We start from the raw sequence: 22,615 nt of genomic DNA on the forward strand, positions 1-22,615 counted from the left end.
CTTGGTATGGTTCTCAATCAAAGGCAGCTGTCTATCGTTGCCTCTGATTGGGGATCATATTTAGGCAGCCTTTTCCCACCTGTTTGTTGTGGGATCTTGTTTGTGTATAGTTGCCTTGAGCACTGCATAGCTTCACGTTTGTTTTGTTCTTTATTGTTTTTTGCCGGTTCACGTAATAAAGATGATGAACCCAAACCACGCTGCTTTTGGTCCAAGTCTTACAACAACGATCGTGACAATATAGTGCATTATTTCAGACCATAGGGCCCACATAGTGCATTACTTCTGACTATGGCCCATATAATGCATCACGTCTGACCATAGGGCCCATATAATGCATTACTTCAGACCATAGGGCCCACATAGTGCATTACTTCTGACCTTAGGGCCCATATAATGCATTACTTCAGACCATAGGGCCCACACAGTGCATTACTTCTGACTATGGCCCATATAATGCATTACTTCTGACCATAGGGCCCACATAGTGCATTACTTCTGACTAGGGCCCATATAATGCATTACTTCTGACCATAGAGCCCATATAATGCATTACTTCTGACCATAGGGCCCATATAATGCATTACTTCTGACTAGGGTCCATATTGTGCATTACTTCTGACTAGGGCCCATATGGTTTATTACAAGGGAATGTGGTGCCATTTGGAACCTAACCCGAGGTCTAACAGACTCATGACCAAGGTCTATAGCCTAGTGCTTTACCTTATAGGGTTTGTTAGAGTGGGGCACCAGCACTCGTCCCTCCCTCCATCGGCTGCCCTGGTGTCCACTGACAGTCCAGAGCAGTGCCTCAGTCCGTCCCTCCTCTGTCTCCCTGCTCTGTTTGATGTGCAGGGTGCCGGCGTGCTCCCCGAACATGTGGTACCAGAAGGACACACACAGGTCTGCATCAGGGGCGGTGACGGGCAGGCTGGCTAGGCGTGCCACCCTCTCCTCCATCCTCTCCTCCTCTGACTCCTCCTCCTTCCTTTCGGTCTCAGTAGCCAGCAGCATGTAGATGAAATTTCCTGGACTTCCTTTAGAGGGCAGTAAAAGACAAGCTAAGTAGCTATTTCTGAGTCCATGTTCATTGTGATAGTGCTTATTTACTACAGTAATATTATTGTGTGTGTGTGTGTGTCCACATGCACTCTGTGTCGTGTGTGTGCACTCTGTGTTGTGTGTGTGTGTGTGTGTTTATGTATTCTCTGTCCTCTCACCTGTGTGATCTAGGTTGGGTCCTCTGTGGACTGTAGGGGCCCCGCTGGTATGAATCATCCACCCAGCACCAGCATCCGTCTCCAGTGTCCAGCCGCAGAACGATGGGTTGTCCGCCCAGCCAAAGTCACACGCGAACCACAGGTACTCTGGAAAAGAGGTCAACCTTGTAAGTAACCTAGCTTGTTTCCTCTGGCTAAGTGTAACTATTATTAACTTAATGTTACACGACGTGAATAGAGAGTGAGGTAAGGTAGTAACAACGTGTCATTTCCAATTTCCCTCTAACAAATAAAATATATGAAAATACTTTTGAACAGCTGAAGAAGCAAGCACACCATTTGTATTCAGGAAAATGACAATTTCTTACAGTAACTTGAAGGCACTCAAACTTAGATACGATATTTCATATTAAACAAAAGACAGATTCACAGATCCAACATGTGTTTAGTACCAGAGAGAAGGAAGACTGAAGGGACCTTCCAGAGAGAATGAAGTAGTGCCACAAACAGAACAGTAATGAAGACTAAACCATTTCCAGAATGTACACTACGAAAAACTCGTTTCTCATCCCCTCTATGCCAGCTACAAATGGGCCCCTATTCCCTATATAGTGCACTACTTTTTAGCAGAGCCCAATGGGCCGTGGTGAAAAGTAGTGCACTATAAAGGGAATAACGGGCCCATTTGGGACAAAACATAACATGGCGGCAGTGGTTAATCACAGCATCAAAATTAACGCTACAGCTATGAGTAAAAATAATGCTTTAATATTGCAGATAGATTGTGGCTTCTATCAATCTTTTGTCTCCATCATTTTCAATCCCCCACATACATTTTGAGGTAAATTATTTTAAACATATGTTCCTTCTTTTTTATTTTCCCCTAACCCTACCACCCCTCCCCTAATTGGAGTAAACTAATAAAAAAATAATACCCAGGCTTCTACTTCCAGCTTATACATACTATATACATTTTATGGACACATGTTTGACATTAGCTATCTTTTTTTTTTCCTTTTCTTTTTTTTTTACAAAGAATGTTTATTTTGTTGTCAGACGCTGTTGCAGTACTCAGAGAATAACTAACTGTTGTTGTGCCCTCTGGTTGTTGTCATATGACTCTTTTGCTCAGTTAATTGAGACTCAAGGCTCTTTTTTCTGTTTCTGCAGTTATGTTTTTCCATCTCAAGGCCAAACACCGGCTGTGTTCCAAATGGCAGCCTATTTATTTTAGAGCGCACAACATTAGACCAGGACCCAGCACTGGTCAACAGCACACATAGATCTGGCAACATCTCTGTAGTTTGGATGACATCAATTATGTGGTCAAATCTACCATCCTGTTCTGTATTTCATGTCAAAATCCAACCATGATGATCTGCCTCATTTGCTTTATAGACAGACAACAAAAGAGAGGCGGAGAGAAGGATGGATGCATGAATGGATGGGTGGAGTACATGAGCCGGCAGTTTATGGACGTTCTCACCTGGTATGCGGTCTCCCTCTATGATAGGGTCTGCCACTGTGGTGTCACCTGTCAGACACAGATGGGCACAGTCAGTGGGGTTCATGGATCAGAGGGTGGGTCAAACCCCCAGTCAGGGATACAAACACAATTGATGGATAGATAGATCAGATATATTAGACAGATAGACATTTGTTTATTTGGATCCCCATTAGTAATTGCAGAGGCAGGAGCTATTCTTCCTAGGGACCACAACAAAAGACAAAACATGAATACACAAGGAGAGTAACACAAATGTAAAATACAACGATATACAAACGATAAATCCTCTAGGGTAGGGTAGAGAAGAGTGAGCGAGACATGATGAGGATGGATAGATAGAGAAAGGGTGGGTGTGAGAAGGAGAGTGGGATGACGAGAGAGAGAGCAAGGGAGACTGGTGGTCGGCACCTGTTGGGTCGTAGTCCTCCCCTCCTGCTCCTGTTCCTGTTCCACTGTGACAGCTGGCCTGCTCGTCGTCACACTCTTCTGACGTCGGCGCGGGCGTGGTCACAGACGCGGTCGTGGTGGCAGCGAACGTGGTCACAGCAAACGTGATCGCTACAGGCGTGGTCGGTGGGAGAGTTGTGGGCTCTGGAGAGGGAAGGAGAGAGGAGAGAGTGAGTGGGGTGGAGAGAGAGAGAGAGAGAGAGAGAGAGAGAGAGAGAGAGAGAAGAATCCTTCAGGGAAATGATACCTCTGCTGTTTGGTTGTGGTAAGCAGCCAGTTTACAGGTCAACCTTTGTGATTGGATTAGGGGATATGGCCATTTGTTTGATTTTAGATGTTAATGACACTGACATGGTGAAACCAAGCAGGCTTCCAGGGCACATGGTCTGGGTGGAGATAGGAAACGATCCGGTAACATGAGACTGTGGAGTGAGGCTGGTTGCTACTGGTAGCAAGATCGATACAGAAAGTCGGAGTGTGGAGAGTCAAGTGTGGAGAGTCTGGTAGCTGCAGAGGGGTTGGAATCAAGGTGTGAAGGAGAATTGGGGAAATAATTAGAGTAGATTGCTCATAGTGGATTTCCCAATGTGGCCCTGTGAGTGTGTGTGAGTGTGTGCTTGTTCCCAAGTGAGTGTGTGTTCGGATGCTCTCGTGCTCTTTCTTTGATGTGGAGATCATATTGATTGAGACAGATAAAGGGAGCCACCACACTCCCTCTCCTCTTTTTTCCACCTCTTCTCCCCTCCTCTCCTCCTCTTTTTTCCACCTCCTCTCCTCTCCCCTCCACTACCCCACTAACTGATCCTCATCTTCCTCCCTACTAGGGTAAGCGGTCTACTAGCGGTCTAAGGCACTGCATCTCAGTGCTAGAGGCGTCACTACAGACACCCTGGCTCGATTTCAGGCTGTATCACAACCGGCCGTGATTGGGAGTCCCATAGGGCAGCGCACAATTGTCCCAGCGTCGTCCGGGTTTGGCGGGGCTAGGCCGTCATTATAAATAAGAATTTGTTCTTAACTGACTTGCCTAGTTAAATAAATGTTCAATTAGTATTATTATTTTTTATTATTTTTTAAAATAACACTAGTTTGGTCCAAGATCTGTTTGTTCACTCTGTTGCTGTCGTTGTTAAGCCAAAACTGTGTGTGTGTGAGATGTTTGCACTATCTCACCCTGGATCTCACAGCCCAGCAGCTCCAGTCTGAGGCCCAGGCCCTCGGGGGTGGCTCTCTCTGGGTAAATCCTGAGGAAGCGAGTAAGCAGAGGGCCCAGCGTACGCAGCTCTGGGGTGTCATGGTTCTGGTTCCCAATGAAGATCTGGAAGAGAGAAAAGGAACGTTTGTTAGTTAGGATTCACACAGACACTTGCATGCATGCAAACACACACACACACACACACACACACACCTTGAGGCTCCAGTCTATTGAAAAAGAATCGACTTTCTATCAAAACAAAACACATTTCTTTGAAGACCTCTAGGATCTATGAGTTCCTCCTTAATATATTATTTAAAGCGAGAGGACATGTGAAAATGGTTAGCCCGTGCGGTGAGCAGGTAGTGGGAGTCCGGGACACCAGGCCTGCTACCACCATGGTGCCAGGCCCTAGGTTCTTAAGTTTCCCTCTAAAACCCTCAATCAAAGTGAAGCCTGGTGTGGCAGCTTGAAAAACATTCTCTCTGCCTCCCAAATGGCTCACTATTCCCTATAAAGTGCACTACTTTTGACCAGAGTAGTACACTGTATAGGGAATAGGGTGCCATTTGAGATGCTGCCGGGATGTATGGCTGAAGCCACTGAAATAGACTTCCTCTCTATTCGTCTTTGAAGATTGGAGGCTGGAAAGGAGCTTTATAAAAAGACACAGGAAACAGGGCAGGGGGATATCTAGGGCGGCATCCCAAATAGCACCCCATTTTCTATGCTGTAAACTACCTTGGACAAGAGGCCTATGGGCCCTCGTCCAAAGTAGTGCACTACATAGGGAACAGGGTGCCATTTGGGACACAAATAAGATCTTCCTCTGTCTGCCATAAATCAGGAGTCCCACCATCTGGAATAGATGGATGTTCAATGTCTTGCGACCGTGACAGGGAGTACGAGGAGTACTGCTGGATATTTGGACCAGCTAGGTGCTGATGGCTTCCACACACTGACATGTCATCCTTGACTTGACCAACAGGATATGTTGCGCTCTTGTCAACATCAATCTTGGCAACATCCTATATGATCGGAATGATTTTCTATTGATCAGTGGGTCTCTGTGGGAGGAGGTGAATTCCAAACATGAATTCTCAGGCTGCTTCCCTTACCTTAGGCTTGGCATCGTTGTCTTCATTCACCATGGTCCAGTCAGAGCCGTTGCTGCTGTAACCCACCTTGAACCTCTTCATGAACACATTCTTGTCTCTATAGAATAAAAATACAACTTTATTGATCCAGAAAGACACACAAACACACACAGGTTCCAACTCTCTGGTTGCTGGCCCCCGACTCTGTCCTCTAGGCTACCTACCTGTGGTGTCCTCCCTGGATAACCAGGCCGCTGACCAGCTTGTCCTGGCCCAGGTCCACCTGCAGCCACTCGTTCCTGAAGGGCTGTCTGGTCTGTTGCTGGGTCCATCCCGACCTCCCTGTTAGCAACCTGGCGTTCTCCGGTACCCAGCCACGCTCCGCGTGCGACGACGCAGTGACCTGGGCGTCTGAGATCTGTCCGGAGACCATCCCCAGCATGCCTGAACAGGGGTAGTCTGTGTTTGTGAGTGTGTGTGTGTGTGTGAGAGAGAGCAAGAGAGAGAGAGAAAGAAAGTAGAGAAGGGATCAGATTGAGGTTGTGTCCTCATGGGCTCTGGCCAAAAGTAGTGCACCAGATAGGGAATAGGATGCCATTTGGGACACATACACTCAGTCCTGAGATCTTTGTGAGTTATTTTGTGATTTGTCTTTGTGGGAACTACCCTGTGTGTGGGTGTGTGTGTTTGTGTGCGTGTGTGCTCCCGCGTTTGTGTGGTCATGTGTGTGTATCATACGAGGTGGCTGGGCTGAACTCAGAGGCAGTATAACTGGAGGACAGAGACAGACGGTCTACATCCTCCCTGTGTCATTCCAAGCTCTTAATCATCTTGTACAACACACACACACACACACACACACACACACACACACACACACACACACACACACACACACACATACACACACACACACACACACACACACACACACACACACACACAGCCCTGCAGTGAGGAACAGAGTAATACCATATTTATAATGTTCTCCTGCTGAGGGAAATAAGAGAGGATGGATTTCTGGGAAGAACCAAGTGCTGCGCTTAGTAATATCGTAAATACTGGATGTACGATGACTCAACTTGCCTTTTTGCTGTTTTCCATTGCACTTTTACAATGAATAACTACCTAGCATGACCCTCGACCGGCTTTGGAGGCAGTGATTATTCTAAATCACAAGGCTGTCTTCTGCACAGCCAAGTACAGGATTAATTAGATTTCTTAGAGTACTGGAAAGCATGGTAAATAGGGTCTAGATTAGAATGAAAATGTGTGTGTATGTGTGAGTGTGTGTTTGCGAGTGCATTTGTGTGTGTGTGTGTGTGTGTGTGTGTGTACCTGAGGTCTTGCAGCCGTAAACCTCGAAGCGCATGCATATGCCTATCTCCCAGGACATGGGTCTGATGCGGACGTAGCGCGCCAGAGTCTGCTTGGGCAGGAACGACCTGGCCACATCTGTAGGGTTGTGGTTCCCCTGGAAAATCTGGAGGAGAAGAAGAAGAAGATGATGATGATGATGATGATGAACAAGAAGAAGATGAAGAAGAAGATGATGATGATGATGAAGAAGATGTTGACGAAGAAGAAGATGAAAATGATGAAGAAGATGATGAAAAAGAGGACGAATAAGAGGAAGAAGATGATGAAGAAGAAGATGAAAATGATGCAATCGAAGAAGAAGATGAAGAAGAAGTAGAAGATGAAGAAAATGAAAAAGAAGAAGATGAAGATGATGATGAAGAAGAAGATGAAGAAGAGGATGAAGAAGAAGATGAAAAAGAGGACGAATAAGAGGAAGAAGATGATGAAGAAGAAGATGAAAATGATGCAATCGAAGAAGAAGATGAAGAAGAAGTAGAAGATGAAGAAGATGAAAAAGAAGAAGAAGATGAAGATGATGATGAAGAAGAAGATGAAGAAGAGGATGAAGAAGAAGATGAAGAAGAAGATGATGAAGAAGATGAAGAATAAAAGAGGAAGGAGATCATCATGATGTCCAGCAGAAACACATCTTCTGCTTTATTCCAGAAGAATAGAGACAAAATCGTTTACATCAGTCACATATGTTAAATAGAAATGTCTGAATCTGTTCTGTAAAATAGGACAGATTCCCCTGGTGTTTGTTGTCCAGAGTACAAGAAATCTGCCCTATTGTGAAATGTGTGGTTTTGATTTCCAAATCAGACTGAACCCAGTCTTTCTATTACTCATGTATATAACCTCTCTAGATTTCTTCCTTCTGGGGAATTTGTCCTGGCCACTGTTCTCTTGCTTCTCCTTTACCTGCTCTTTGGGTTCTAGGCCGGGTGACAGTAAAGACCTTTATGATAATTTAAACAAAAGGTTTAAAAATGATCTTATGAGTCAGTCTTACCTTCTGCTTGGATCCCTCCTTTATTGTGACCCAGTCCTCTCCATTGGAGCTCACATCCACTTTGTAGGAGCGGACAAAGTACTCCTTCTTGGTTTCCTTTGAGATGGCGCCCTGTGTTCCCACGGCTGAGACAAAGCGGAGAAATCCCAGGTCCACCTGGCAACACAAACCAAAAACACCCAGTTAGCTTGAACCCTGTTAGCTCATGCATTAGGCAAAACAGAGATAAAGGACTGAAATACAGTATAACGGTATAATGGTTGCAGTATAACTCTCAATGTCCTGCATGTGGATGAGCATCATATACAGTGGGCTTAAAGGCAGGAAGTTGCCAACTAACCTGCTAACCGTGTTAGAAAAGATCTGACAGAAGCCACTTCCAGCTACCTGTTGGGGGCAGCTACTGACAGAGCCACTCATGATGTGGTCTGTTAAGTGGGTTGTCAGTGTTGACCATATTAAAACACTCTGTATGAATGAACATAGAGCCTCTGCCTACTTTCTGAGCAAGGCGAGGCCTGTTAGGCCGATTGTGGGGGACAGGACGGAACCGGTGGGAAGGCCATAATGCCTCTGACGGTGAAAACAGGAGCGTTGGCCCTTCCTCTGGGAGCAGGGTCAGGTCCACAGGAAGTGAGCTCCACCGCCTGGCCTGGCCAGCAGAGCAGAGAGAGAGAGACTCCATTGTCTGTCTGGGGAATTCCTGAGCTGCAGGGAGCAGCTGGTCTCTTTAGGGCTGTGTCCCAAATGGGATGCAACCTATTTCCTATATAGTGCACTATTTTTGACCAGGGCCCTCTATATTGAGAATAAGGTGTCATTTGGGACACACACCCTGGTCTCTCAAGGGCACAGGGAAATGGAAGGCAGGGCTGCCTGCTGGCCACCCTTCTGCTCTGGGCTTCATGTATTAAATATTTATGTACTTTAAACCAGGTGGGGCTTAGTACGGTTGGTTGCTTCATGATATTAGTGTGGGTGTGTTTGTGTCTGTGCTTTTGTCTTGAGTCGCTTTTTTTGCGTCATCGAAGTAGAGCATCTTTCTTTCAGAGAACCGTTAGAGAGAGTCTTTGAGATAATATTGATTTATAGCCTAAAAAACGGTGCAGCTCCCTGCCTTCTACTTTAAGGGGGTTTAAATGATGATTTATGTTTTTGAGGTAGAGGTATTTTGAGGTTGATGAATTTTGTTATGATGAAGTATGCTATAGTGCGTGGCCCACTCCGCAGCATGGTGCAGCTAGCCAGAGGCTGTGTCACAAATGGAACCCTATTCCTTACAGTGCACTACTTTTGACAAGAGATCCGGTCAAAAGTAGGGCACTTTGTAGGGAGCAGGGTGCCATCTGGGACACAGACAAGTAGTACTTCATTAGTCTTACTTCAGCTGAATATAATGACTTACCTAATTCATGCGTGTGTGCCATCAATACATACAATTCTATTATTGAGTCAACAGTTAACATTTTATTGATACTATTTCCAGGACACATTTTTTTACATTTTTATGTCGCCTGGCAGTAATGTGTGCTTTTGTCACGTTCTGACCTTAGTTCCTTTGATTTGTCTTTGTTTTAGTTTGGTCAGGGAGTGAGTTGGGTTTTCTATGTTGTGTTTTGAGTTTGGCCTGGTATGGTTCTCAATCAGAGGCAGGTGTCGTTAGTTGTCTCTGATTGAGAATCATACTTAGGTAGCCCTTTTCCACCTGTGTTTCGTGGGTGTTTCTTTTCTGTTCTGTGTTTGTATTTCACCGTTCAGGACTGTTTTCATTTCGTTCTCGTGTTTTGTTATTTCCTGTTCGAGTATTCGTTTTCATTAAAAGAGAATATGAATACTTACCACGCTGCACCTTGGTCCTCCTCTCTCTCTCCCAGCAGCGAGCGTTACAGCTTTAGGCTCCTTTATGACGAATCTTTGGCTGTATAGGTAGTCTGCTGATTTAATTGGATCATCTTGGCTTTTATATTAAAGCGATATATCTAGGCCCCATGTCGATAGCAAGTTTCCTCCGGATGCCACAGCTACTGTATGGATGAAACTGCCAACCCATCACTGTGCGTAATTTATCCCCAACCTGGCCGTTTTTGAATTACAGTGAGATTGACATGTTATTGAAACCTGTGAAGTAAGCTTATGCAGGAAAGGTTTCCTTCCTCTCCAAAGACAAAGTATTTATAGAGGCGTACTGCTTGAGGAGAAACGTTTGTCTCGGGTCTGTGACGTTGGAAACCAGGAAAGGGCCGTACATCTGTAGAACACATTTGGGCCTGGCTGCTCTGCGAGTGAATGTTGTTAGCGGAAAGAGATGAAAACAAAGGAGTCCTCAGAGACTGTTGGAGGAGTTCCCATCACCCTAAGAGACAACACGAAGGATGCGATATTTAGGTCCCATAATATGATCCAATGCCACTTGTCAGGAAAAACAAATCAGAATCATACTGGAAGATTTATTATAGACTGAGCGTGGCATTTTATTTAGGAACGTTGGGCATCATGGTTGAAGACTGTAGAATAATTCAATTGTCCTGGTATGCTTTAGTCATTAACTAGTTATAAAACTGCACATTTTTCTCTCCGCCCCATGGCTAAATGAGTAGAATTGGATGGAATTACTTGTAAATTGCAAAATCTTCTGGTATGGATGTGGGCACGCAGACCCACAAGCCACCACTGCCTCTCATGATGAGTTCCGTTTTTTTTTTTTTGTGGCCTCCACTCCCGTCAAAGTTGCCCATCTCTGATGTAGAATATGTTAACATGATCAAAAGCGACAAGCCACACCCTCAACTGACCTCACCATGAGTGCCTCTGTCACTTTAGAGAACCTTGTTCAGTGAACGTCGTAGCTTTATTTCCCCTGCATGTGGTCAGAACCCTTTTCTTGTCCTGATCTTGTCCAGTCTAACCCCACAGTTATGACACAGCACTTTCGTGACAAAGTGGGTCACAGCAGTCAGTCACAGCAGCCTAGCGCTGGTTACAAGCTCTTTCTCTCCTCGCCAGAAAAACACCAATATCCTGTTTTGAAGGATGTGCCAATGTTTTTGTTCAAACTCATTTAGTCACAGTCCGGCTGATGAATGCAGCCGTGTCTGCATCCCATTGTTTTCTCCATTAAAGGCCTGAGCAGAGGGTTTTATTTTCAGCCACAGTGTCAACGCTGCCAAGTGTTGAGTAATTAGGAATATGGGAGAGTAATTAGCATCAGTCCTTTCATAGAGGAAGTCTGGCCAATAGGCTTGGCCGGCCGCTGTAGAGTTCATGTCAGATAGAATAGGAAACGGCGGACAGAGTGTTCAGCTCAGAGGTTTCTATCATAATAAAGGGCTTTGGTTTGGTTGCGAGATCAACTTGAGACTGGGACTGAAGCAGAGCAACAAGGTATTTCGTGCCAAGACAACCCAGGACACTGTCCACAACTCCTCTGTACTCAAGTGGACTCAAGCCCATGTGCACTCAAGTGGACTTTGCCTTTGGCAAACAATCTCAGCAGTTTTTAATTTATACAGATTTGTTGTCGGGCTCTTTAATTACACTGCTGTGCATGATTCTCAATTGTATCACGAATACCATTGAGTACATGGATCAAATGTTCAAGTGGCTCAAGGAGTCTTAACAGCGTGGCTTGTGTGCTAGAAAGGGGTTGCCATGACTTTGTTGAAGGCGGAGGGGAATATATAGAAACTCTAGGGGATTTACCAGGATAGGCTATAAGGAATGTACAGCTCTATGGTAACACTACAGCTTCACCATAGAGTGCCAGTTCCCAGGGGTCCTCTGTCACTCACATAGCCCACACAAACCCATGCAGAGTCACACACACCCACACACTACAGTAGCAAGTCCATCTGGGGCTTGACGTTCCCAGGGGTCCTCTGTCACTCACACAGCCCACACAAACCCATGCACACACCACACACACCCCCCCCACACAAACCCATGGGGAGGCTATTTCTTCCTCTCCCAGAGAGTTCGGGAGTGAGGCCAAAAACAGGACACTGTGGTGCCTTCCCATCCTTTAGACTGTGTCACTGCATTATTCTGTGGTCATGTAATTATATACCCCGATTTACAGACTTCCCATGATTTGAAGCGCGACACATTTGCAAAATGCTTTGGGGTCAAACTATGGGGGAAGTCCATTTGATAAATATGTTTTTTTCATATCAGTTCATATCAGTTATTGCATTTGGTTGTATTAAAATACATGACGTATTATTCTATTCAATTCTATTATTATTATTCTATTCTGTTCTAGTAATACAATCTTGAAGTACATGTTCCTGCTCTGTTCAGAGTTATTGGAGTGTGATTATATTGAAAGACAATATAACCACTTTACTGCTGGAGTTCTGTTTTGGGGGAAAAAACACGGTCTGTTCAGTTCATCGTGTTTGGAGTGTTGGTGTAGAGTAGTGTTACAGAATAGCCTCATGTAACAATCTGCATTTACAACAAGAAGCATCCCCCTGAGGGTGTTGCTACCTTTACCAAACTAGATTATAGAAGTCATGTCCCTGTTAGACAGTGTGTGTAGGAAGGAGCTTAATCAACCCAAATGCCAACTAGTCTAGTCAGTCTGGCCTCTCGATCACAATCTGTCTTGTTTGTGACTTTATGATGTTTATTTTTCCAAGAATGTCATTCTTGAACACCCTCATGACCTGTGCTGCAAGGATCACACACACACACACACACACACACACACACACACACACACACACACACACACACACACACACACACACACACACACACACACACACACACACACACACACACACACACACACACACACACACACACACACACACACACACTTCTCATTAGGGATGCTGGCAGACAGCCGTGACATTGGTTCAGACTGGTGGAGACAGACCTGAGTTTCCCACACTGTCTGCCTACAACCCCCGGACTGTGTGGATACATAGAGAGATGCACTCTTAAAACTTTTCACTATGACAGTAGCTGTCCCAAACTGGTAGCGGTGAAGGACAAAACACACAGTCCGGGATGAGTCTAGAATAACCAACTGTTGCTCAACCCAGGGCTTCATGTGCAGCCATGATGTTTTACACGCACCAAAAGCATTGGTACTGTCACTGACACACATATGTAACTCTATTCACCTATGTAGTGCACTACTTTCCAACTGTTTTGGACACAGATGCCACACATGTAACCCAGCTGCCCCAGGGCTGTCTCTTACCTGAATCCACTCTCTGCTGGAGTCTTCAGAGGGGGTCCAGCCATTCTCTTTGTAGTTGAGTCTGGAGCGCTCAGGAGACCAGTTAGAGTTGTACTGAGAGGAGGCAGTGATCTGATCCGAGGTGATCGCCCCTGACTCCATCCCCAGGCCCTCCACACACTTAAATTCTGTCAACAGAGATATAGAACCTGAGTTACACTTTATTTGGACAGTCCTCTGTTGATCAGTGTTCCTCAATCCTGGTCCTGGGGACCCAAGGGGTTGACGATTTTATTTTTTGTCCTGGTACTAACACAGTGGTTTCAGCTAATCTACTTATCATTAGGTGTCTGAGGGCTAGGGAAAATGTTTAATGTGCATCACTTTGGGTCCCCAGGACAAGAATTTGAGAAACACTGCTATAAATGTTTGACAGATTAAATCATCAATAGACTATCAACGGCAACTCTGTTGTTAAATAGCAACTTTTTGTGGTTGTGGTTAGAGTTAGGTTTTGGGGTTAGAATTAGGGTGAGGGCTATGAGACTCCATCCTCTGTCTTGTCCTGTCGGTCTCTAAAGAGATGTTGTGTGACTCAGGGAGGTCTTGGCCTCGAAGACAACTTGGAAGAGAAATGCAATGGGAAAGAACTGTGTCTTACTGGAACTAAACGCGAACTTCCTCAAGCCTCTCTGAACTGAGTCAGAAGAAAAGAACAGCACGTTCTTGTGTATCTCAGCTGGAGCCATTCAAAGATGACACATCTAGAACCTTCCGTAACGAGCCACACTGAGTACACCACAGAGGTACTGGGTTGACTAACTCTTGACATCTCTAAAATATCACACACACACAAACTAGAAGCATCCTTTTTTAAAGTAGCTTTTTTTTCAAGATATGCTATTAATAAGTTAATAATGTCAAATATTATTATGAGATTCCTAAAAGCAAGCGTAGGCCCACACATTGACACAAACAATGTCATGTCTTTATTGAATTACAGTGTAATACGTGTTTTTCTTTACTTATTTTAAATGTTGCAGGATGAAAAAAACAAACATAGAACACCATACGAACACACACACACACACACACACACACACACACACACACACACACACACACACACACACATAATATTACTTCCCTATCAGTCGGTTTGGAAGTAGAAATGTGTGTGCCGAAATGTTCTTAAAACTGTTTAGACTTTTTTTTCCCATTACATGAGAGGAAGGCGGATGGAATGTAATGTTGTCAGATATCAGTATTCCTCCTGTTCCCCTGATGACTTAATCTTATCACTTGGAACACTCCATACTGCAGCTTTGATCACATTAACTGTTGAAATAGTCTCTGATAAGGTCTTTCATTTAGATTGCAATGATATGTGGATATTTTGAGGTTCTGCCGCTGCCTGCTGAGAGGAGGGAACAGAAGTAGACTTATGAATAGAAATGGTAGAATTAACAGAAAGCTGAGAGGAGATGGAAGGAGGGGCAGAGACTGTTTTTACTCTCTGGGATGGGGTGTCGTAAGTCCATCCTGGCTCTGTGTGTTTGTGAGGCATTTAGACCCTGTGTCACCAGTCAGCCCCACACACCGTCCTTCCTGACCTCCCCCTCCCCGCCCCCATCCCAGCTAATCCCCTCCCTGCCCCCATCCCACCTACTGTGAGTGCACTTAGTGTTGGACACTGTGGCCCCGGAGTTGTATACAAGTACGCCCCCTGTGCAGGATGCTAGTCTGTGGCATGGCAGTTCTGACTGGGACAAGGTTTAACGTGAGGTAGGCTGTACTAACCCTCTGGTGTCTGTCCCTGTGGCAGGCTCTTCTCTCTGACAGTGTAATTGGCTGAGAAGCCCTCTCTGGCGATGGCGTTGTCAGTGTTGATGGTCATAGACAGGATCCCAGTGTAGGAGATGACCCGTCCAGGACTGCTGTTACCACAGTACCGCCCGATGTGGGGACCCACTGGGAGGGAGGAAGGGAGGGGGAGAGAGAGAGAGTTAAGGAAATAGGAACAGAAAGAGGAACAGAAAGAGGAACAGAAAGAGGAACAGAAAGACAATAACAAAGAGTTATGTCAACTCTATGACAGTAGGTGCCAAGACAACATCATGATTCAGCTACAGTGAGCTCCAAAAGTATTGGGGCAGTGAATTGTTTGTTGTTGTTTTAGCTCAATACTCCAGCACTTTGGATTTGAAATGACACAATGACTTTGAGGTTATAGTGCAGACTCTCTGCTGTAATTTGAGGGTATTTTCAGTCCATACAGTATCGGGTGAACCGTTTAGAAATGTAAACACTTTTTGAACATACTGTAGTCCTCCTATTTTAGGGGGCCAAAAGTATTAGGACAAACTCATTCAAGTGTATTCAAGTAGTCAAAAGTTTAGTATTTGGTCTCATATTCCTAGCACGCAATGACAAACATCAAGCTTGTGACTCCACAAACTTGTTGGAAACATTTCCTGTTTGTTTTGGTTGTGAAACATTTCCTGTTTGTTTTTTCATATTGTGTCATTTTAGAGTCACTTTCTACTACTACCATGATAACGGATAGTCCTGAAGGAATCATGAATAATGATGAGTGGTTAGTTACAGACACACAAATATCATACCCCCATTACAATAACAGGGGAGGTTAGCATGTTTTTTTGGGGGGGGGATAACTTTCTCACTCATCATTTTTCCCGATTCATTCAGGATTATCCGGTATCATGGTAGTATCCACATGAATGTAGAAGTGTTTTGAAATACACTCCATTCTTATTTTCAGTCAAAGTGACTCCAAAATGACAGCCAATATATAACGTGTATGGCACAGAAAAAATGTCCCTCATCTCCAATTATGTGTCCAAGTAATATATTGAATGTTACTTCCTTATTTTGTCTCCATTTCCCTCTCTTTTTTGTCAAATGTATTGTAACAAAGTAAATAACTCTCTGGGATATAGGCTACAGTGTTTGGTCTGCTATCTGGACTGTTACACATCTACACACCGCAAATACAAAGCTTTAGCAGACACCGGGACAGACAACATGTTTATTGAGAGGCCTGGCAGGCATGTATACAGCACTAGCCCAGCTATGAGGAGCCCAGCTATGAGGAGCCCAGCTATGGGGAGCCCAGCTATGAGGAGCCCAGCTATGGGGAGCCCAGCTATGGGGAGCCCAGCTATGGGGAGCCCAGCTATGGGGAGCCCAGCTATGGGGAGCCCAGCTATGAGGAGCCCAGCTATGAGGAGCCCAGCTATGAGGAGCCCAGCTATGGGGAGCCCAGCTATGAGGAGCCCAGCTATGAGGAGCCCAGCTATGGGGAGCCCAGCTATGGGGAGCCCAGCTATGAGGAGCCCAGCTATGAGGAGCCCAGCTATGGGGAGCCCAGCTATGAGGAGCCCAGCTATGAGGAGCCCAGCTATGGGGAGCCCAGCTATGAGGAGCCCAGCTATGAGGAGCCCAGCTATGAGGAGCCCAGCTATGAGGAGCCCAGCTATGGGGAGCCCAGCTATGGGGAGCCCAGCTATGAGGAGCCCAGCTATGAGGAGCCCAGCTATGGGGAGCCCAGCTATGAGGAGCCCAGCTATGAGGAGCCCAGCTATGAGGAGCCCAGCGATGAGGAGCCCAACTATGAGGAGCCCAGCTATGGGGAGCCCAGCTATGGGGAGCCCAGCTATGAGGAGCCCAGCTATGGGGAGCCCAGCTATGAGGAGCCCAGCTATGAGGAGCCCAGCTATGAGGAGCCCAGCTATGGGGAGCCCAGCTATGGGGAGCCCAGCTATGAGGAGCCCAGCTATGGAGAGCCCAGCTATGGGGAGCCCAGCTATGAGGAGCCCAGCTATGAGGAACCCAGCTATGGGGAGCCCAGCTATGGGGAGCCCAGCTATGGAGAGCCCAGCTATGAGGAGCCCAGCTATGAGGAGCCCAGCTATGAGGAGCCCAGCTATGAGGAGCCCAGCTATGGAGAGCCCAGCTATGAGGAGCCCAGCTATGAGGAGCCCAGCTATGGGGAGCCCAGCTATGGGGAGCCCAGCTATGAGGAGCCCAGCTATGAGGAGCCCAGCTATGGGGAGCCCAGCTATGAGGAGCCCAGCTATGAGGAGCCCAGCTATGAGGAGCCCAGCGATGAGGAGCCCAGCGATGAGGAGCCCAACTATGAGGAGCCCAACTATGAGGAGCCCAGCTATGAGGAGCCCAGCTATGAGGAGCCCAGCTATGAGGAGCCCAGCTATGAGGAGCCCAGCTATGAGTTGTGTGATAGTTTCTAAAGGGCTGTGCCAGTCCTGTCTCGAATGGCACATTATTCCCTTTCTAGTGTTCTAGTTTGGGACGAAGACCCTAGCCTGGCAAGGCCCTAGTATAGAGGGAGTCTCAGGGAGACAGACAAACAGTGTGCCTAGCTAGGCACCACTCTGATGCTTTTCAATGTACATTTCCTCCTCTTCTCTTCAGACCTCAGACCAATCACACAACAATGGAGACCGGGCAAGGCATTCCAGTGAAAAACCATCACTGTAGACCATGAATAGTGTAGGTTCTGCCTGTCTCCTTAATGTGCTAAATCAATCTGTGTGGCCTGGTGGGTGAAAACAACAGCACTGCTGGCTGATGAGACAAATCTGTTTTTCTTTCTTCCTCCATCTCTCTCTTTGGCGATCTTTTTCATTCTCTCCCCCTATCTCTTTCTTTTTCAACACAAGCCCTTCACATTTCCCTCCCTCCCTCTCTCCCTCCCTCACCTGCAGGGAACCCGTCCCAGATCTCCAGCCAGTCGTAGCGACACAGTGCCCCGGGTGGAGGGGTGGTGTCAGGCTCCATGTCGAACGCGTCGAAGTCCACCACGATCTCTGACATCTTGGGGGCGATGACCATGAAGGTGCAGTCCAGGTTGTTGGGGTACTTGTCTGGGAAGCCTGGCGTCTTTATTACGCCCTTGGATGAGGTGAAGTTTCTGGAGCACTCAGGCCCTGTGGAGAAGTTGAGAGAGGAATATGTATTGTATGTTAAGCGTTGCATGTCATTATCCTGTTTTGATGAATAATATTTGCATCAATGGCTGTAGGTTTTTGTCTTTAAGCTTGTATTAAATGTATTAATGCTGTTAATAAGCTCCATTCTTATATGCCTGTAACAATAATCATAGTTGATTAACAAGAAAGGTGTTGCCATAACTAGAATGTTGTAATTTAGGATTATTTGATGGGCCACCGTCATAAGTGGTTCATGGGCCCTGAGTCCATTTACTCCATTATCACTGAGGTGTCCACTGAGTCTGTTCCTGTTGGTCATACCCTCGGTGCCACTAGCTGGCTATGTCTGTGTTTTGACTGGGGGGAACCGTCTGGTATTTATTGACTGCTGCAGTCAGACACAAACGCTCTGGGTTGTTTTTGGAGACGTCGCCCAACAAACCCCTCACCCCAACTACACCTCACCCCAAGAAACCCCTCACCCCAACTACACCCCACCCCAACAAACCCCTCACCCCAACTGCACCCCACCCCAACAAACCCCTCATCCCAACTTCACCCCACCCCAACAAACCCCTCATCCCAACTACACCCCACCCCAACAAATCCCTCACCCCAACTAAGCCCCACCCCAACAAACCCTCACCCCAACTACACCCCACCCCAACAACCCCCTCACCCCCACTGCACCCCACCCCAACAAACCCCTCATCCCAACTTCACCCCACCCCAACAAATCCCTCGCCCCAACTACATCCCACCCCAACAAACCCCTCACCCCACCCCACCCCCAATGAGTCTCAGTCAGGAAGAGACCACTCCCCACTGTGAAGACTGAAGAGCTCTTTTCATGGTTGCTCTGCTGAAGAAGTGGCCTGAAGAAACTATCTGGCCCCTGTACACATTCAGCTTCTACAACTAATGTACAACATGTTCGATACAACGGTTCTGGTGACACAACAGAGAGCTTGCGCTGTCTCCGCAATGCTTTGTGTAATTATTTTACACAATTGTATCAAAACCATTGCTCAAAATGCATAGTACAGTGTACAGGACCTATGAGCCTGTTGGTAGACCCCCACATGCCTATGAAGACAGACACAGTTCACCTCAGTCCAAAAGCCAGGGAGTCACTCGACCCTGTCATAAAGGGACGTGCCTCTCGTGTTGCCCGGGCAAGATGTGGACCTCTGTTGCATGAGAGCACGAGTAATTTGTGCCGCTCGCTACCATGCCAACTTGTTAACATCGCTCCCGCTACCTCCCTTGATGTTGACACAAGTGGCGTCATTTACATGGGTGACATGATAAATGGCATCGAAGGAGGAGGAGTGGGCAGGTTTTGATCTGGCTCAGGTGGTGTGTGTGAGTGAGAGAGAGAGAGATTATCTTTCCTGCACATACGCCCATCAACGAATCTCCTGCCAAACTCCACCCACTTTGATGGAGACCCTTCCCTATCTAAGCCACAGTTTGATGTGGTTCTGTAAAAATGGCCGTCTTTCAAAACCACAAGACGTGTTTTTGGTTTGAGGAATGGCAGTGAAACGACAGTGAGAGGAGAAAGCTAGACAGATATAGCCTTACGGTTCTGTGGAGGACCCGGTGTGTATCATTTACACGACCATTGATGCATATTATGTGGTCAATGAGAGGAGGAGCTCTGGCAATGGCGGGCAGATGTGCTCCATTTGTTTGTTGTATCCCAAATGACACCCTATTCCCTATATAGTGAGTGCACTGCTTTTGACCAGGGCTCTGGCTGAAAGTAGTGCACTACGTAGGGAATAGGGTGGTATTTGGGACGCAAGCCATATTCATTAGTCACCCTGACGATATGCTATCTTTAACACAAATGGTGCTTGTCGTCATCACGAGAGCCGTTTACGACCATTTCCAGTGTTGCGTTTCTCTCTTTGTAATGGTAGACTTGTAGTCAGCGCCGTAGCTTGGTTTTTCACAGTATATTACATTGGTAAATGGGAGCATAGCCATAGAGGGAACAACAGGGCAATATGCTTTTGCGAATGTAATGGGTTTTTAAATGTGACAAGAGGGGACTCCAACATGTCATGGGATTATGTAGGCGGGACAATTTTTAACTCATACACTTGGCTGTGTCCCAAATTATACCCTCTTGTACCCTATATAGTGCACTACTTCTGACTACAACTTTTCGAAGATACAGTGCACTATATAGGGAATAGGGTGCCATTTGGGGCGCACTCTTGGTTAAAACAACCCACATTTGGCTGCCCCCCCCCCCCCAACCCACCCCACCCAACTCCCCCCGCCTCTACCTCCCTCTGCTGTTCTAGATTCAGATTCAGCCTATCCTTGCCAGAGCATCCATTTAATGTGTAGGTCACCCTCAATCCTCCAATGACAAACAGCCCATTAACTAAATGAGCCTGGGGTCTCCTGCACCTGTCTGGTACATCCTCCCTACTCTCTCTCTATATTTCTCTCTCTCTATCTCTTTATATTTCTCTCTTTCACCCTCTCCATCTCTCTCCTCTATCTCTTTTTATCTCTCTCTTTCACTCTCTCCATCTCTCTCCTCTATCTCTCTCTTTCTCAATTCCCTCTGCCTCCTTTCCTCCCTCTCTCTCTCCTCAACCCCCCCCCCTCTCTCTCTCTCTCTCTCTCTCTTTCTCTCAGTGAGACTTGAGCCTGTAAAACCTTGAACAGAAGACTCAGCCTCTTAGTGCCAAATCCTTACTCCCACTTAAGTCGAATTTTCCCTTAGTCTCCCGTTGCTATCAATGAATCACTAAGTGAACATGTGACTTAAGTGGAAGTTAGAATTTGCCCCTAAGACGTTAAGTCTGTATTTGAACAGAGGGACACAAGTAATAACACACAATAGTTAGAAATACTTTACAAACGGTTCAACACCATATCCAAAGAGGCTGACCTGTCTTGAAGACCTCGTAACGTACGGAGAATCCAGCCCCGTGGGTTTCGTAGTCGGACACAAACTTGATGAGAAGCTGGCTGCCACTTGAGATGATAGGGGAGGGGGCGATCTTCCCACAGAACTTCCCCAGGGTTGGAGCCTTCTCGTCCCCACCGTTAAACACCTCCACATAGTCATACCTGAGGAGAGGACATAGGAGAGGATCAGTATAAGACTTACTGTACAAAACTGCTGCTGCTATAGCTAACAATAGTGTGGCAGTAGTAGTAGTAGTAGTAGTAGTAGTAGTAGTAGTAGTAGTATAAAGCCTTGTCAGAGCCAGAACGACCCGTAGAAAGGCCTCCCGAGTGGCGCAGTGGTCTAAGACACTGCATCGCAGTGCTAGCTGTGCCACTAGAGATTCCGGGTTTGAGTCCAGGCTCTGTCATGGCTGGCCGCGGCCCGAAGACTCATGGTGCGGTGCACAATTGGCCCAGCATCGTCTGGGTTAGGGGAGGGTTTGCCCGGCAAGGATGTCCTTGTCCCATCGCTCACTAGTGACTCCTGTGGCGGGCCGGGTGCAGTGCACCCTGACACGGTCGCCAGGTGTTCTGTGTTTCCTTCGACACATTGGTGCGGCTGGCTGCTGGGATAAGTTGGCATTGTGCCAAGAAGCAGTGCGGCTTGATTGGGTTGTGTTTCGGTGGACGCACGGCTCTCGACCTTCGCCTCTCCCGAGCCCGTACGAGAGTTGCAGCGATGAGACAAGACTGTAACTGCCAATTGGATACCAAATTGGGGAGATTTAAAAAAAATAATATTAAAAAATAATAATAAAGAACGGGCTGGAGACCATTTATTGTTTCTATAGCGTGAATGCGGAATTGAACCCCCAACCTTTGAATCTCAGACTGGACATTAACATTTACATTTTAGTTATGTAACTGACGCTCTTATCCAAAGCGACTTACAGTTAGTGCATTCGTCCTAAGATAGCTAGGTGGGACAAGCACATGTCACAGGCCTAGTAAGTATACGTTTCCTCAATAAAGTAGCTGTCAGCCAAGTTAGAGCTAGAAAGGGAAGGGGGGGGGGGGGGGAAACACACCTGTTGGTTCAGGAAAAAGGCCCCAGAGTTGATCAAACAATACGGAAACAATAATCAGTTTGGATTCCAGGCTATGTTGCACATAGCGTCATTCCAAGACCAACTCAGACAGCGGTTTGGGTTAATCATACAATAGCTCTGCTCCTCAAACCCAACTCCTTTGTTAGGTTTAGAGATTTGACCACACGCCCTCAATCTACTGAGATGAAAAGCCTGTTGTAGAATGCTATGGATGGATGATATGGGAGTTGAGGTAACTACTGAGGGTCTATACCCACTGGGAGGGTTATAATAACAAGACAACGAAGATGAGGAAACATGAGAACGTTTGTACTCCCACGGAGCAGTATGCTCCAGGGGGGACTTCATCTGCCTCTGTTATCAGTGTTCCATGGGAACCTCAGACAATATCACCTCACACATTATCGTCCCATAAATTATCGGCTCATGCATTATCGCCTCATACATGGTCACTTCATACATTATAACCTCATACATTATCACCTAAAATATTATCAGTTCATTCTTATATAGACCATTTCCTGTGCCCTACCACTCTGGGTCAGCTAACAAAGATAATTCTCTAATCTCTACAGTACTAGAATGT

At 46.3% G+C, this 22,615-nt stretch overlaps 1 protein-coding gene across 1 annotated transcript in view; it reads right to left on the reverse strand.

Moving 5' to 3' along the window:
• Positions 1-22,615, reverse strand: part of LOC110530240 (neuropilin-1a) — a 51,995-nt gene that overhangs the window by 6,162 nt on the left and 23,218 nt on the right. The window contains exons 3-15 of the mRNA XM_036985814.2: positions 20,919-21,100; positions 17,771-17,998; positions 14,829-14,999; positions 13,050-13,216; positions 7,841-7,996; positions 6,805-6,949; positions 5,691-5,925; positions 5,488-5,584; positions 4,348-4,492; positions 3,136-3,318; positions 2,707-2,754; positions 1,221-1,367; positions 724-1,037 (exon numbers count right to left, since the gene is read on the reverse strand). Of these exons, the coding sequence (XP_036841709.1) occupies positions 724-1,037; positions 1,221-1,367; positions 2,707-2,754; positions 3,136-3,318; positions 4,348-4,492; positions 5,488-5,584; positions 5,691-5,925; positions 6,805-6,949; positions 7,841-7,996; positions 13,050-13,216; positions 14,829-14,999; positions 17,771-17,998; positions 20,919-21,100 (2,218 nt within the window). The remainder of the gene's footprint in view (positions 1-723; positions 1,038-1,220; positions 1,368-2,706; positions 2,755-3,135; positions 3,319-4,347; positions 4,493-5,487; positions 5,585-5,690; positions 5,926-6,804; positions 6,950-7,840; positions 7,997-13,049; positions 13,217-14,828; positions 15,000-17,770; positions 17,999-20,918; positions 21,101-22,615) is intronic.

Source organism: Oncorhynchus mykiss, chromosome 8, assembly GCF_057628025.1.
Source record: "Oncorhynchus mykiss isolate SJ-2025 chromosome 8, ASM5762802v1, whole genome shotgun sequence".
In the NCBI taxonomy this organism is placed as follows: Eukaryota; Metazoa; Chordata; class Actinopteri; order Salmoniformes; family Salmonidae; genus Oncorhynchus; species Oncorhynchus mykiss.